The sequence below is a fragment of the Staurois parvus genome, unplaced genomic scaffold (genome assembly GCF_062004578.1).
Source record: "Staurois parvus isolate SC_StPar_1 unplaced genomic scaffold, SC_StPar_1.0 ptg000232l, whole genome shotgun sequence".
In the NCBI taxonomy this organism is placed as follows: Eukaryota; Metazoa; Chordata; class Amphibia; order Anura; family Ranidae; genus Staurois; species Staurois parvus.
The window spans coordinates 8,835,806-8,853,523 of NW_028318028.1; the positions used below are offsets into that span (position 1 = coordinate 8,835,806).

At 42.8% G+C, this 17,718-nt stretch overlaps 1 protein-coding gene across 3 annotated transcripts in view; it reads left to right on the forward strand.

Moving 5' to 3' along the window:
• The first annotated feature begins 9,453 nt into the window (after positions 1-9,453).
• Positions 9,454-17,718, forward strand: part of LOC149460351 (uncharacterized) — a 52,218-nt gene continuing 43,953 nt past the window's right edge. For all 3 annotated transcript variants that reach the window (XM_089679941.1, XM_089679942.1, XM_089679943.1), the window contains exon 1: positions 9,454-9,557. In XM_089679941.1, the coding sequence (XP_089536067.1) occupies positions 9,494-9,557 (64 nt within the window). In that variant the 5' untranslated portion in view covers positions 9,454-9,493. The remainder of the gene's footprint in view (positions 9,558-17,718) is intronic.

The window sequence follows — 17,718 nt, forward strand, 5'->3', positions numbered from 1 at the left end:
ACTCTGTCCCTCAATACAGACAGGTGGTCTGTCTCTCTTGAATGACTGGAGGCTAATGGAGAATTCTAAAATGGCCGCAATTTATAGCTCAACCATTACACAGTGCTGGCTGGCTGGCTGCTGATTGGCTAATGCGATCACATGTCATGAATGAATGCATTATGGGTCAGCGCGCCTTGTCTGCGCGCCTTCCCAGAGATCCCCGCTCCGTCGCCGCACATGTCGCCGCCATTTTTGGAAAAATTTCGATTCGCGCATCCGAAGTCTGCTAATTTTCGGATTCGAAATTTTCCTAGTATTCGAAACGAATTCCACTTCGCCAAGTTCGATTCGCTCATCTCTACCTATAACGCTACCACCTCCCCCTCACTCCCCCTCTCTGTTGGGGTCCCTCAAGGCTCTGTCCTCGGGCCCCTTCTCTTCTCCATCTACACCTCCTCCATTGGCCAACTCATACACTCTCACGGCTTCAACTACCACCTCTATGCCGACGACACGCAAATCTATCTCTCAACCCCTCGCCTCACCCCCTCAGTCTCCGCCCGAATCACAAGCCTACTGAATGACATATTAGATTGGATGTCACTCCACTTCCTTAAACTGAACATCTCCAAAACCGAGCTCCTAATCTTCCCCCCAGCCCGCACACCACCCCCTACTGATTTCTCCATCACGTCCAACAATGCCACCATCAGGCCCGCCCCACAGGCCAGAGTATTTGGTGTCATTCTTGACTCCAATCTATCCTTCCAGCCCCAAGTCCAATCACTAACAAACTCATGCAGACTCCACCTCCGCAACATCGCCAAAATACGCACGTTCCTAACCCCAGAAACCACTAAGCAGCTCATCCACTCCCTCATCATATCACGACTCGATTACTGCAACTCCCTCCTCACTGGCCTGCCTCACCACAGGCTATCCCCACTTCAGTCTATCCTGAATTCTGCAGCCAGACTCATCCACCTTACCAACCACTCCGTTTCTGCCACCCCCCACTGCCAATCCCTCCACTGGCTTCCGATTGCCAAAAGTATCAAATTCAAAATCCTAACACTGACGTACAAAGCTGTCCATCATACTGCCCCAAACTACATCACCGACCTAATATCCAAATACCACCCAAAACGCACTCTCCACTCCTTCTCTCTAGTTCCCTGGTCTCTTCCTCCTATGCCCACCTCCAGGACTTCTCCAGGACATCACCCATCCTCTGGAACTCCCTACCCCAATCCATCAGTCTATCACCTACTCTCCTCTCCTTTAGGCGCACCCTGAAAACCCACCTCTTCAGGGAAGCCTACCCCACCCCCTGCTAATTGCTGACTTCCTCCACTCTTCCTACCACTCTATCCCCACAGCCTTTCCTCCTGTACCACTATCCCCTCCCTCCTAGATTGTAAGCTCCAAGGAGCAGGGCCCTCGATCCCCTCGTGTATTGCCTTGTATTGTTATTGTACTGTCGCATGTATTGTCTCCCATTGTATTGTACAGCACTGAGCAAACTGTTGGCGCTTTATAAATACTGTATAATAATAATAATAATAAAACAGTCTTGCAGGTTTTGGAATTCATTGTGTTATATGATTATACTGCAGAGTGTGTGAAAGAGATATCTACTACAGAGAGAAATAGAGATCCCAGAGAGAGGGAGAGATAGAAGAGCAAGAAATAGAAGGAGAGAGAGATGAGAGAGAGCGGGAGGAGAGAGAAGGAGAGAGAGAGAGGAGAGAGGAGAGAGCAAGAGGAGAGAGAAGAAGAGCAAGAGGAGAGAGAAGGAGAGAGAGAGGAGAGAGAGGAGAGAGAGGAGAGAGAAGGAGAGAGCGAGAGGAGAGAGAAGGAGAGAGAGAAGAGAGGAGAGAGAAGGGGAGAGAGAGAAGGAAAGAGAGAGGGGAGAGAAGGAGATAGAGAGATAGGAGAGAGAGAAAGGAGAGAGAAGGAGAGAGCGAGAGGAGAGAGAAGGAGAGAGAGAAAGGAGAGAGAAGGAGAGAGTGAGTGGAAAGAGAAGGAGAAAGAGTGATGAGGAGATAGAAGGAGAGCGAGAGGAGAGAGAAGAAGAGAGAGGAGAGAGAAGGAGAGAGAGAGGAGAGGGGGGGGGGAGAGAAGGAGAGAGAGAAAAGGAGAGAGAGCTGATATATAGAGAGGAATCCCATATATAAAGAGAGAGTGATGTACTTAGATAGATCTAATATACAGGGTGCTCAAGAGAGTGGGGTGCTATGCGGCCATGTCTGTGTCCTCTCCAGGGTCTCCTGCCCCACCGCTGATGTCATCCTATCAGCAGAACAAGGGGTGGGAGGAGCTGCAGATCTGCACAGAGAGCGGGAGTCTTTTCATAGTCACAATCTTATCACCCGCTTATTAAGCTCCTCTCGCCCCTGCATTTATGATAGGATGACATCGTCAGAGGGACAGGAGACCCTGGAGAGGACTCACAGGCTGAACCCTGCCTCTGACCTCTGAAGGTAGGACTGTGCAGGGGAAGCAGAGTGTAAAAGGGGGGCACTGTGATTAGAGAGAAAAGAGGCAGGGGCATGACTGCAAGGGGCACTGTGATATAAAGGGGACATCACTGTAATCATTTCAGTGCCCTTTTACATTACAGTGCAGAGGACCTTAGGACCTACTCCACCAACCTTCCTCCCCGCAAATACCCGCTACCCCCCCCCTCGGAAAAATTGGCTGCTCAGTCTAAAATGCCCAGGTATATTATTTGTCGCAGTTCGGGCCTGCTATGCACATTAGGTAGTCTAGAGGCAATTTTCAAGCTCAGCATTTGGAGGCAGAAAAAAACCCTTCTGTTTTGCATTTTTTGAGTATTTTTCTGGCAGCAAACAACGCTAAAAGCTCCTAAATGCTGCTAAACATTCCTAAACACTAGTACAAAAATGCTCAAAATTAGCTTTTTTTTCTGCCAAGACCACTGGAGTTTTTTTAAGCCAGTGCGCATGAAGCCTAAAAACTGCCCACACTAAGCAGGAGAACACACCATGGTCAGTTCTCTTTCTGTGCTGGGAACTCAGCCTGCTCTCCTCCAATGATCAGGCTTGTCCTGACATGCCCCCCTCACCTTGCGCAGACTTTCACTGGGAAGATCAATGTGTTGCGTTTCCTCCTCCTCCAGCTCTTATGAAGCTGAGAACAGAGGGAATGTGATCACTTATAAAAAAAGGGAAAAAAGGTGTTTATTATGGGTTTTTTTCTATCTATACACAAATGTTTTGCCTTTCATTTCTATTTTAAACGGAAAGGGTTGTTTTATAAGGTGAGGGTGTACAATCACTTTAAGGGAGATGTGACCTCATTGGTGTGTGTCTGTTCGCTTTTCGTGTTGATTGAAAACTTCACTTAAATAATCAAGTAAGAAAGTTTTCCATCATTGAGGCCTTCTATAGATTCAACAAAAATATAATTATATGTTATTTTCAGTCTTCAAATTGACATAATTAGCCTGATTAATATGATAATTTGTACTTACAATAGCTGCATAAAAATACAATCACATTATAATTTAAATTGTAGATTAATTAGAGTATCAAATCAACTTTGGTGACTCGTCACGTGACATAAAAATAAAGAGACAGAAGTCTTAACAAGTGTAGTTTACTTGATGAACACAGGAAATGTGATTTGCTAGTGAAAATGACACTTATAGAAGATCTCGAGTCTCCCACAAAAAATAAAAAATCAGCAGCTACAAATACTGTAGCTGCTGACTTTAAATATAAGGACACTTACCTGTCCAGAGATCCACTGATGTCCTCACCTGAGCCAATTCTTCAATCTGCTTCGGGTGCAGGCGCCAGCATTTTAGGTAACAGCATCTTAGGTAAGGGAAACCGGCAGGGAAGCCTTCCCGGTTTCACAGCGAGTCTCCTACTGAGCATGCGCACGCCATGCTGCACTTTGTGAATGGTCCCGCAGCCTTCTGGGACACATGACAGGTCAAAGGAGGGAGGAGGGGGCCGAACAATCTCACAGATCACCACAGTGATCTGACCCAGAAGTGGGAGTGGGTACCTCTCATAACAAGTACCTGCACCCCTCTCCCCCCAAAAAGTGGCAAATGTGGCAGGGGGAGGATGCAAACAACCGTAACTTCCCCTTCTGGGTGACTTTTTATCTTTAAGTATAAGGGTGGCCGTGTGCAGTATAATCTAGCCATAAATCTCCTTTAGTTGACCCACCAGTGATTTAGAACCAGGGGCAGACTGACCATCTGGAAACTCGGGCACTGCCCGAGGGCCCAGGGTCAGTAGGGGACCCCATGAGATGCCCCTGGTACCTTTTTCATAGGCTTTTTTGAGTTTGGGCAAGGACACAGGGGCCCCATGATCCCCTATTGCCCGGGGGCCCCATGAGTTGTCAGTCCGTCCCTGTTTAGAACCTACCTGAACAATAAATTCCATTAGGACCCCTCTATTAAATTTTCAGGGGCATAGATAATAGAGGGTTGGAAGGGTGTCCAAACTCCCCCAGAGCATTTGTGGTGCAGCAGCTAGCACTGACAGCCACTGTACTCCCCAATCACTGCAGCCACTGCTCTCCTTTTCTCCTCCTCCAATTACATGACACAGCTGAAGGAGGACTTCCCCTTACTTTGAACTGTCTGGTTTGAATGATGTGTGTGTTTCATGGAGGGAGGAGATCCTAAAGAAAATGAAGGGTAGAGATCTATACTTACTGTACCTTCTCTTTTGGAGTCCCCCACCAGTGCTGTACACTCCCACATTTCACATTGCATTGTGCTGAATATGTTGCATACCTTTATCTTCTCTGGTTGCCTTGAGTTAACCCCCCTCCCCCCCAAGAGAAAAAAATATGTATTATTATTAGGTGCCATAAACTCAACTCCAAGTCCTAGCGACTTGATGAATAAGAGCTCTAAAAAGAGATCGGCTCTGTGCTAGTCTTGTGAGATCCTCCAATGTCATCCCCACAGCTGTAGTCAATGTGTCCATCCACCTAGTAGTCAGTCTCCCTCTTCACCTGGTTACTTCAATCTTCCCAAACATTGTTTCCTTCTGCAGTTATCTCTCCCTTCTGATAGTGTGACCAAAATAGGACAGTTGCAACTTCATCATTTGGGCTTCTAGTGACCTAGCCAGTTTGATCCCTTCCAAAGCACCAAACCTCAAATGAGTTGATCTTCTTTCTATTTTGTTCCTGTAGTGTCCAGCTCTAACAACCATAATTGACAACTGAGAAAATGAGAGCATAGACAAGTCTGATCTTTGTTATTAATGTAATTTATTTGCATTTGACTTTGTTGTGAGTCTTCATTGTGTAGCTACCAAGTGCGATTCTGCGGAATATTTCCTCACTGCTAGTTGCTTCCTTGTTCATAGGAGAGCCTAGGAGATTAAAATAGTTTACAACTTCTATTCTGTTCTTTCCTAGGGTAATGCTGTTACCATTATAAAAGATGTTACACTAATGTATTAGCCCATACCAGTCAGACCAAATACCCCTATATTACTATAGAAGGCTAGAAGGCTAAAAAGATACATTAGACTTCCTTGAAGAATTATGCATAAGATGTAACTATACATAATCCCTATTTGATCCTTCAGGATGTAATGACCTTAATCTATATATCTACCATATCTCAGAAAAATACAGTCACCATCTCATCTCAGTGTAGATCTATCATCCAATGTTATGAACCGAAGGTCCGTCTCTAAGGCTTGGTTCACATATGTGTGGGTGGTGCCACTGCAGATCCGCACGTAAATCCGTGCAGCCACACCACCCACACTAGGGAATGCAGATCCACGGGCGGGGGCCCTTAGTTCTAATGGCACGCCGCCAGCACTGGAAAACACAACTTTACTGGGAACCGAGGTTCCCGTGTGGGCTGCATTTTAAAAAGTACAGGGACTTCTTCCCTGTGTGTCACGGTGCATGGGAGTCCATTCAAATGAATGGGCTATCGCGCCTGCGCAAAACGCGGCCCGCACGGCCGCATATATGTGAACCAAGGCTGAGTGTCCACACTCTGAAAAATGCCTTGATACTAACAATACTGGATTGTGTTGATGCTGAGAAATGCTCTTTTGGCTGTGCGTGCAATACAGCTGAGCTACTGAAGGTCTATACTTTGACCTCTGCCTGATTCCTGGATTACTCTTTGCCTGACAGTTTTACATTACTCTCCCAGCATATGTATGACCCTGCCTGCCTCCAACCACACTTCTGCATTATGACTTTGTACCTTGCTGTCAAGATTTGTTGATAACCCGGCCTGCCTCACTATGTGAATGCCTCAACCCCCAGCTAAGCTCCACTCTGGACTAAACCTTTTACAGGTATCTTAAACAAATCTCTCCTCCTGGCAGAAATCCTCCCCTCCCTTGTAGCACAAATGTTATCCATCACAATCCCCTCTCCCAACATAAATTGACTTACCCTCCTGGCACAAATCCTCTCCTCCCCCCTCAAATATCCCTTCTAGTACAAACCCTCTCCCCTCCAAATCCTTTCGCCCAATCCACCTTCCCAGCACAGATCCTCTCACCCCATACTTCCTCTCAGCATAAATCCTCTTCCACCAACCTCTTATCCTTGTCCTGGCACAAATCATTTCCCCATCCCCTCAAATTCACCCTCTCAGCACAAATCCTTTCCATCTTCTAGCACAAATATCACTCCCAACATCCCTCTCAGCATAAATCCCCTTCCTCTCCCAACACAAAAATCCCCCTCCCCTTTTGGAACAAATCTTCTTCTCCCCAACTCCCCCAACACACATTCTCTTCTCTCACCAACTCCTTCCTACAGCATAGATCCCCCTTCCATCCCTCCTTCTAGCACAAACCCCTCTCAACTTGTCTTCCATAAATCCCTTCTCAGAGAACAAATCCTCTTATACCTCCTCCCAAATCCCCCCTCCAAGCACAAATCCTATCCACCCCCTCCCAATCTCCCCTTCTAATACAAGTTCCAGCATAAATCCTCTTTTCCCCTTCCCAAAACCCCCTCCAATCACAAATCCTATTCACCCCTTCCTGAATCCCCACCACCTTTTCTAGTACAAATGCCACCATAAATCCTCATCTAGTAAAATGCCACTGTAAATCCTCTCTCCCATCCCCCCACCCCCCAAAAAACCTCATAGCACAAATTATATGCACCCCTCTTCCAAACCGCCCTCCCCTTGTACTATAAATACTACCGCACTGTAAATCAATGTATTCCCCCCAAAATCCCCCCTCCAAGCACAAATCCTATCCCCCCACCCTCCACCCCTGAGTAGAAATGCCACCATAAATCCTCTTATTAATTTCTCTCAACGTCCCTCCCAGCACATAGTTCAGATACAGTGTAAACAAAGCAAAACACCTCCTGCACATGAGAATAGTGATCTAAAATGAGATCTTTCTACACATTTGTTTCTTCACTGTAGATATAAATACACTATACTTTGTTGCTCTCTGAGGACTGGGGTAGTCCCAACAGCATATTGGATAAACACAAAAAAGAGGGGGTGCAACAGCTAAGTGCATTATCCCAGTAACCATCCCTTCTGTAGTTCTTTCTCCAGAAAGCAGTGATGTATTTCAGCCTCACTTGCAGTGGTGGGTGGACCAAGCCTCTCAGCCACATTCAACTTGTATAGGCCTAGGGTACCCACCCACATTCACTACAATTCTATGTGGATGATGGGAAATGTAGTTTCCTTTTACTGCAGAGAGAGAGGGGACTATATAATATAATTCTTGCTGTTACACCTTCTCTTAGCAGAGCAGATGGTGTTATCTTCTGAATAACAGAGATGAGGTCATGAAAATTTAATTAGACTTTTCTCTTAAAGGGTAAGGATTTTCAAAATGTTATTAACTATTTAGTGTTTTGTGCAGGGGGTGTACTAATTGGTGATTTTTTTGGTTATCCCCAAGTTCTTCTTTAAGCTTTGAAAATGAAAGCTACAGTATCAGCTGATTGGTTGCCATGCACAACTCATTCAGTTTCTGGCTGCTCCATTCTTAGGCTGGCCATACATTGATTGCTTTTTACCAGTCAGCCAGAGGGCCAATCAAAAAAATAAAAATAAAACAAAACCATGGATTTCCCCATCCACACAAGTGAGGGGGATGGTGGCTGTGCTTGTTTTCTGACAGCATGGACTTCTTCCCTGTCGAAGTATAATGATCAGTTCTTCAGCTGATTAACTGAAGGCACCGATTAAAAGAAGATTTTCCAACAGTCCTATCTGAGTGGAAACAGTCAAAATTCAGCCAGTGCCTGCTGAACCATTCAAATTCTCATGTATCTATGGCCAGCTTAAATAAATTCCCTTCAATGTGTGTAACCACATGACTATGACTTATGTATATGGTAGTGTTGTGCTCACTGAGGAAATGGTGTGTTACAGCAGAAGATCAGGCAATTGGCAGAGCAGGTTTGACCTCCAATTCTAAGGATGGTTGTCACCCTAGGACAAGAAGTGTGCTCCAGGCAGGATCAGTAGAAGAAAATAAAGAAGGAAAATGTGTGAAAAAGAAAACCAATTAAGCTACAACAACTAATACCATGCAAAATTCATTACATTTTTGTCCTTTGCCTTGATCAGTCCCTCCCCCCCCCCCCCCATGCTCTGTTCGCCTGTGGGGACCCTAAGTATAATCCTATGTAGGCTCAGTTGTGTCTGAGCCTACACAGAAGTAATATTTGTTTCCCATTCCTCCATGTGATAGGGTTCAGGCTTGGTGATTGGCTGTTCTGTATCCTGTAAAGAACGGGAGAAGGTCACATGGTCCTTCACACTTTGAAGAACTTGATATTTCTGAGGATCTGCCAACAAAAAGGGCAGTGGGGAAATGCAGTGAAGGCAAGTATCAAAGAGTGTGGGGAGGTGGCATGTAAAGAGAGCCTGTCAATTTGGCCATTCAAAGGATTCTCTTTATATCAGAACTCTAGCTTTACTTATCAATAAAACACTATATTGCTCAAAACGTGTTGAATTAAAAATAAATTCGCTACACCTCTTTTGAGTTTAAGAGAATTCCGCTTTAAATTAAATATTACAATCACAACTCAAAAGTGAGCTCACAAGGTAAATGTATAAAATACAGTAGGCTCAATTCACAAGCTTAACAGAGCGGAAAAAATTATCCTTATTTTCCAAAAAAGTGACAATTATTTTCAGGTGAATTCATGGAGATCTGAAAATAATAGTTACAGGCCTGAAAATAAAGATCTTTATCCTTGTATTAAAACTTTGTGAATGGAGTCAAATATAATTTCCCAAAAAGCTCCAAGTCAAGACAATAGCTATGTATGCTAATATTAATGATAGGGTTTTTTTTTATTGGGAGAACATAACTCTGTAATGATACAGGGTGACAGTTAGGCAATGATTTTATTGGGGTTTCAGCCAAGAAAGGTGTGTTTCAGAATTATTAAATAAGCTGCACAAAGAAAGCATAAAATATAATTACTTTTTCTTGCCCTATACAAGGACACACATCTTACACATCTTACGAATGACAAGATGAGATCTCCAAAGATGGTATCGGTAACTTTGATGCTGACACTTCTGTGCCTTTGGGCATCAGGTGAGGAGTGCATGAGGTTGGTTGTAATGCTGGGATACATAACAGATATTGATATATATTACAGCAGGCTGATGTAGTTTAGATGTACGATATCCATAAAACAATGAATCTTGATTAATCTAGGGAGATTTACTATAACTAAAGTACTTAGAATCTGGTTCAGCTGTGCATGGTAGCCAATCAGTTTCTAACTTCAGCTTGTTCGATTATGTTTGGGCAATTAAACCTGGAAGCTGAGGTTTTGCACTCTCCAGTTTTAGTAAATAACCTCCAATGTCTCAATGAGACAAGTTATTTTCAGTACAAAGTAGAAAAGAGGAAAAGTTATGGGTAATCAAGGGTGATATAAAACACCCAAGCAAAAGGATTTACAATCCATATAGATCGCATAGATATTCACAATAAAATACTTGTGTGTCATCAGAGCAATAATGACATACGTTTGCTGTCAACACGTTTTGTGGTAAAAAAAAACACTTCCTCAGGACTTCATATTCCCATATGACAAAATATATGCACAGATTACTTGCTTGTTTCTAAAAGATCAAAAATAATATTACAATCATGCATAGGTACATATACTGTTACAATTCTTTCCAGAAGTTTATAAATAGGAGTGTTCTTACTAAGAGAGTGAGAATAAGCTAAAAGGGGAAAAGAGAGAAAACAAAAAAAAAGGAAATTTTTTATATTCAGTATTTTTCTCTTACACAAGACTTTATTAGTATCTTGCTATCTTAGTGGATCTTAGGAATAATATTGTATCAGGGGTATTGATAGTGTCTTTATTTTCCATGTACAGTTTTAAAAAATTTCAATAAGGCCATAAGTCATTTTTAAAGGCCACGGCGTTTCACTGATTTTTCTCCAAATATTTGCCAATTTTCTAGTTGTAATTATACATTTTAGCTGCTATCATGAGATGCTTCAATGGGATGTCTAATGAGGGAAGATATCCTTGTAATGTTTACTATTACAAATGTTTACTTACTATAAGCTATTATAATTATGTAATTGCAATTTTATAGTTATATAAGGATTCAAGAGACACACCTGCGATGAAAGTTTTTTTCACCATTTATTTACTTTCACAATGTATTTGGTAGTTATTTTTTAATGTCAGGACTGGCTTTGGAGTGACTCCATAGTAAATTAAAATAAAAAAACAAGGTCACATCATAGGTTGGTAGCAGGATTCATACAGGGACTGCCCCTTCCTTGTCTGCCATCTCTTGTATCCGGCTGTGTTGCTTCTGCCCCCCCCCCCCTCCATTTTTGACTTTCTAAGAACCAAAAGGTTATGGGTGATGGCACTGAAAAGAAGGAAAAAAATTGGCATAGATCCATTAAGGAAGCTTCTGGGCTAGAGTTGACACCAGAAGTCAATAACCTTTGGAAACTAATTCCCATGTAAGTATTAACCCATTCATAATATATTCCATGCCTTTCACCACAGGACTCAAGCTCAACACTCTAAATTTGTCATAAGTATTTAAATACTATCAGTCCTGAAAAACTGTGGTGTGGGCAGCCCTGAAAATGTGTTGGAATTTTACACATACGCAATAAAGCAAACTTAGAAATCAGATCCTGGTAATATTTTATTGGTACTCTCACTACATTTGTTTGTGGACAGTATTCACTTTCTGACTATTTAACCTGCGATGGCCTAAGCGTGCAGATCACCCAAAAATTACCCACTCCAGTAGGTACAATATACTCTGCCATTACTTATCTTGCTACCTTATAATTGCATTCTCCTTAGCTTGGCTATTCAAATCCTGTGTTAAGGCTTTGCTCAAATTACAGGTATACTCAAACAGGCAGAGAGATAATTATAAGTGGAGCATTTTCTATTTATCGTATGTCTCATGTTGGAGGGTCTGGACATACCATACTTCCAGCACTCAGGCTTTGCACTTGACCTGATTGGGGACCAAGTGCTGAATTGTGGATGGCAGGCATAGGAGTCATCATTCAGCCAAGCCCAGCAGTATCAGGTTGCACTGGGAGTGGAAGCAGTAGATCCCAAAAGTAAAGAGACCACATAATGGTGTCTGCTACCTGCCTGTGGTGCTTTTTTTTATTAGCAATTCAAATTACATGAAAAATATCTTTGTATGGATGATCCATTTTACATGCCATAAGGGGATATTTTTTGGCATCCAGCTCAGAGCAAATTGGTTGGCCTCTGCTGTTCCATCACTTTTGGGAAAAAGCAGGGTTTTTTTCAAGTTCTGGTTGATGGTTCCCATTTTGATACAGGAGTTAGACTGGATCCAGTACAGTATATTGCATTGCCGGCATAGGTACAGTATGAGACTAACAGGACATCAACTTCCACTGTTTCCCAATATTCCATCTCCAGAAAGGAAATAGAATATTGGGCCAGAAAGGCATTTTTTTATATCACATTTTATTTCAGATTTTCCAAAAATACTAGAAATGAAATAAAATAGAAGAACATAATGGAGAAATAACCAGTGATAAGGTAAAATATTAACACAAAGGTAAAAATGTTAACACAAACCTGTGCTTTGCCCATGCAAAAGCACATACCTTTCCTTTGCTCCCCTTCTGCTTCATTTAGCCACTGGTAGCTAGGTGGCATTCACGCCTGCATGTTCTGGACAGCTGGACACTTTTCCCCTGGGTACTCTTCAGTGAGCTCTCCACACCCAAAAGAAACTCTCAAACCAGGCTTTGAGAATAGGTTCCCAGCTTATGCTCCAGCTGGGACCTCAATGATTCCTGAACAGCATTCCCAGAAGCCTGTCCTTAGGGACAGAGCCCCTGGACTGGGATCTCCTCTGGAAGGACTAGACTCTGATCCAAGCCATAGACTATTTTTCAACTCTCCAGCTATCTACTGATCATGCCTCTCCAGGGATTAGCTGGATCAACATAAATATTCCAGTTGCACCCACTATAATTCTAGAATCCTCCAGAACGCAGGGAGGGAGCAATCAGAGCAGCTGTCTGTGAGACACTGAGCAGGCTAAAGTTATCAACTCCTGCTTTTCTGACTACAGAGGAGCCAAATTAAATTTGCCTAGCAACCTACACTAACTCAGAAGGTGCTACATTAGGAATACTTGGCAATAGTTCGATTAAATTGGCCTATTATATCTAATGATTTACAACAATTTGTGCCTTTTAGCTCATAGTTTAATTAATAATTCCATTATTAGGTTTATGGATGAATGTGGATAAATCCATGCTGTTTATACAGATGTAACTAATGATAATATTATTAATAAAAATAATAATAATAATAATTGTGCTATATTGGTGGGTCGTAAATCCTTACATATATCTAGTGAAGTGACTGGTCTTCGGTGATACATAGAGATGTAACAAATCCTACTACATACACTATACTGCCAAAAGTATTGGGATGCCTCTCTTTACACGCACATGAACTTTAATGGCATCACAGTGTCAGTCCATAGGGTTCAATATTGAGTTGGCCCGCCCTTTGCAGCTATAACAGCTTCAACTCTTCTGGGAAGGCTGTCCACAAGGTTTAGGAGTATGTTTATGGGAATCTCTGACCATTCTTCTAGAAGCACATTTGTGAGGTCAGGAACTGATGTCAAACAAGAAGGCCTGGCTCGCAGTCTCCATTCTAATTCATCTCAAAGGTGCTCTGTCGGGTTGAGGTCAGGACTGTGTGCAGGTCAGTCAAGTTGCTCCACCCCAAACTCACTCATCCATGTCTTTATGGACCTTGCTTTGTGCACTGGTGCACAGTCATGTTGGAACAGGAAGGGGTCATCCCCAAACTGTTCCCACAAAGTTGGGAGCATGAAATTGTCCAACATGTCTTGGTATGCTGACGCCTTTAAGAGTTCTCTTCACTGGAACTAAGGGGCCAAGCCCAACCCTTGAAAAACAACCCCACACCATAATCCCCCCTCCACCAAACTTTACACTTGGCACAATGCAGTCAGGCAAGTACTGTTCTCCTAACAACCACCAAAACAAGACATGTCCATCAGATTGCCAGACAGAGAAGCGTGATTTTTCACTCCAGAGAACACATCTCCACTGCCCTAGAGCCCAGTGGCAGTGTGTTTTACACCACTGCATCTAACACTTGGTGATGTAATGTTTGGATGCAGCTGCTCAGCCATGGAAACCCATTTCATGAAGTTCTTTACGCACTGTTGTTGTACTAATCTGAAGGCCACATGAAGTTTGGAGGTCAGTAGCTATTGACTCTGCAGACAGGTGGTGACGTCTGCGCACTGTGTGCTTCAGTATGTGCTGACCCTGCATTGTCATTTTATGTGGCCTACCACTTGGTGGCTGAGTTGCTGTTGTTCCCGGTTGCTTCCACTTTGTTATAATACCACTAACAGTTGACTTATTGCACAGGTGGCAACCTATCACAGTACCATGTATGAATTCACTGAGCTCCTGAGAGCGACCCATTCTTTCACAAATGTTTGTAGAAGCAGTCTGCATCCCTAGGTTCTTTATTTTTTTACACCTGTGGCCATGGAGGTGATTGGAACACCTGAATCCAATGATTTGGAAGGGTTTCCCAATACTTTTGGCAATTATATTGTAAGTTGTACCTGTTTATCTGCTGTGTTCTCTTCTCTACATCCGTTCAAAGTGCTGAATTTCTAAAGCTTGCCTGAGAATTCAGAAAAAAATGGGTGGAGAGCTGAAGTTACACACTGCAAAGTTCAGTGAGGAAAGCTTTGAGAGCTGCTTGGAGGGAAAGGACACACCCCCTCTGCACAGCGCACAGGAACAGAGCTGAGGCTGCCGATCTGCTGAAGGGCCTTCCCCTGTCACCATTTCTTTCTTGGTGTCAGGAATACTTGTCAGAAGAGATTCATGCTGATATCAATGAAACAAAGCAGCAAACAGAATTTACACTTAGTGCTCTTAATAAAGACAAGTACAAACTATAGAGGGATATGCTTTGTTCCTATTTCATGTCTGAGGTTTAAAACCACTTTAAAAATAACAGGCCTCATTTTATACTAAAGCCTATTTCCAGGCAAAGCTAAACACCCAACCATTCTTAATCTTTCAAAAAAGATTCCTTCTGAAGCTCATTCATACTTCACTGTCCATGTATACACATGGACTCACACTCACAGTATAAGATAAATGAAAAGTGTTTCTGTAAGCAGACTTTCGGTCCATGCTGTCACTAAACTCTGCCCCACACGTTACACCACTACCCACGTGGCTTCTTCAGGGGAAAAATAAAACAACAACAAAAAGCCACGTGGGTAGTGGCATAATGCAAGAGGCGGAGCTTAGTGACATCACTTCCAGCATGAAGCCATGGACTGGAAGTACGGTTATTAGATATAAAGCACTTTTCATTTATCTTATATTGTGAGTGTAAATGTGGCACATTTGGAGGCTATTTATTTCTCTTCCTTATGGGGATACCGAGTGGAGGAGAAGGAGCGGAGACATTAAAAATTGGAGTAGATTACCAATGTGGAGGAGGATTACAGCAGGAGACGTACTGCCATCTTGAGTCCATATTTGGGAATTAATAAGTACATGTTACCTGTACAGTATATTTTGGAATATATGTCCTGGTTCTCAGGTGAGCAGCTATCCATATGTGTAGTGGTGGGACACGTTGGTGAGGCACACAGATATTTTGAAGATCACTGAAGCAAATATATTTATGAAGTGAATTGAAGCACGGCCACAATGAAAGTTTATCAGGGATTTTGATTTATTTATTATATATGAATTAAGGTTTATTCATTATTTATATTTATTATAGTTTTGAATTAAGGTATATATTGAGTAGCGCAACACTTTATTATTCACTGTATATTTTGTTTTTGTGCTGCCCTAGGCACAAAAATCGGCCGACCTCCCATCACACTCCCCCCCAGCCACCCCTTCTTTCATACCTCCCCCCTCCCCAGCAGCCCTACACAACCAACCCCCCGCTGGACAATCAGAAAACATCCAGCAGCCCCCACCATGTCAAGGATGACTCACCTGTTTTATACTATCCTCCATTCCAGCACTCACCACCACAGCTTTACATCCCCCAGGCACTGCCAAAGCCGTGATGAGGACCGGGAAGGAGAGTCTGACACCACCCAGCTGCCTAACACTCCTAATAGGAGTGTTGATTGCTATTTTAAGAAAGCTATTATCAGGCTTCAGCAGGCTTTCAACAAGCTTTCAGCAAGTTTCAAGATGTGCTGAAGCCTGCTAACAGCTTGTCTAAAGTGGCCGTCAGCACTCCTATTAGGATCTGTGTTCAGCATTATCAAACTGGAGCTGAATGGTATTTTAAAAGCGTCAATAAAGCTTACTGAAAGCTCTGCAAATGCTTTGTCAGAGCTTACTGTTCACACTGCTCTTATACAAGCTGGAGCCCGTGTGAAACAGGCCTTACTCAGAAGTGAATGTGCCGCCTATTCACTTCCACACCCCCATCCCTAATTTTTTTGAGTACCCACTCCCACTTCCTCAATTCCCGAGTAGGTGAGAATTATGTGCATTTAGGTATGCCCCTGCCCACAGCCTCCTGGGACACGTCACACATCCGAGGAGGCTGAAGACCAAGTCCCAAAACTGCACGCAATCTCAGAGATCCTCAGAAAGTCACAGTTAGCTCCTATATCCAAAATGGCAGCACCAGAGACCCACAACAGTAAGAAGAACCAGATGTGGGAAGACAGCACCGGAGCCCAGGTACCAGTGAGTATCTTATTTTATAAAGTCAGCAGCAGCAGTATTTGTAGCTGCTGATGTTATATTAAAAAAGAGTGATCGTTCCTTTGTAACCGCTTCCTGACCGCCCTATAGCAGATATACTGCTACAGGGCAGCACGGGTGCGTAAAATCACGTATATATGCGTTATTTTGCATTTCCGGGTAGGGGTGCGCTGGTCCCAGCCGTTGATTACTCATTGGCACCCACTGATTCACAAGCATCTCTGACGAGGAGGAGAACTGTGCACACTACTTTGGATGGCTGTGCACAGCACAGCTTTCCAAAGCAGTGTGCTTACAGTGAAGCACACAGATACAGCACAGAGTAAAACAGCACACAGTTAACCCTTTGATCGCCCCACATGTTAACCTCTTCCTGCCCAGTGCCATTAGTACAGTGTAGGTACTTTTTTTTAGCACTGATCACTGTATCGGTGTCACTGGGGATGTCAGTGACACCAAGTCAGTTCCCCCCAGTGTCAGAATGCCTGCCGCAGTCCCGCAGTCCCTGAAGTCCCACTATAATTCGCTGATCGCCGCCAGTACTAGTAAAAATAAAAAAATCCCAGTATATATTCCGCCATTTGTAAACGCTATAACTTTTGCGTAAACCAATTAATTTCCGCCTATTGTTTTTTTTTTTTTTAGCAAAGACATGCAGCAAAATACATTTTGGCCTACATTTATGATGACATTTTACTTTTTAAATTTTTTTACTAGACATGTTTAATAGCAAAAAGTCAACAATATTGCTTTTTTTCTCAAAATTGTCGGCCATTTTTTTTTTATAGCATAAAAAATAAAAATGCACATGTGATCAAATACCACCGAAAGAATGCTCAATTTGTGGGGAAAAAAGGATGTAAATTTCATTTGGGTGCAGAGTTGCATGACCGCGCAATTGTCAGTTAAAGTAACGCAGCGCCGTAACTCATAAAATGGCCTGGTCAAGAAGGGGGGTTAATCCTCAAGAAGGCAATAGAAACTGAGTCTAAATCGATTAGAAGAAAAGTTATGACTATACTGTTGTTTTCAGATTTGATAGTTTTATTTAAATTGCACATTTATCAGATTAAAAAATTGAAGCATGCGTGGCCACCATTAAAGTGTTTTCTTTACATTGCATTATTACATTGATTGGCAGTAACCTGTTATATCTTCCACAGAGTACAGTGCATAGAGTCTATAGTACAAGACCTTTATAGGTACATTTTCAAAGTTACCCTTACAAAGGTGACCTACAGTTGTGACCAAAATTATTCAACCCCCAATGCTGTAAAGGGGTTTAGGGACTATAGTGTACATTTGGAATTGTATTCAGAATCAAATCCTACAAGGACGTTGTAACTACCCAAATGCAACTAAAATGACATCAATTGTTTATGTAATACAGTAGTAAATGGTTCTTATGTGGTTTCTTCATTGCCACAATTATTCAACC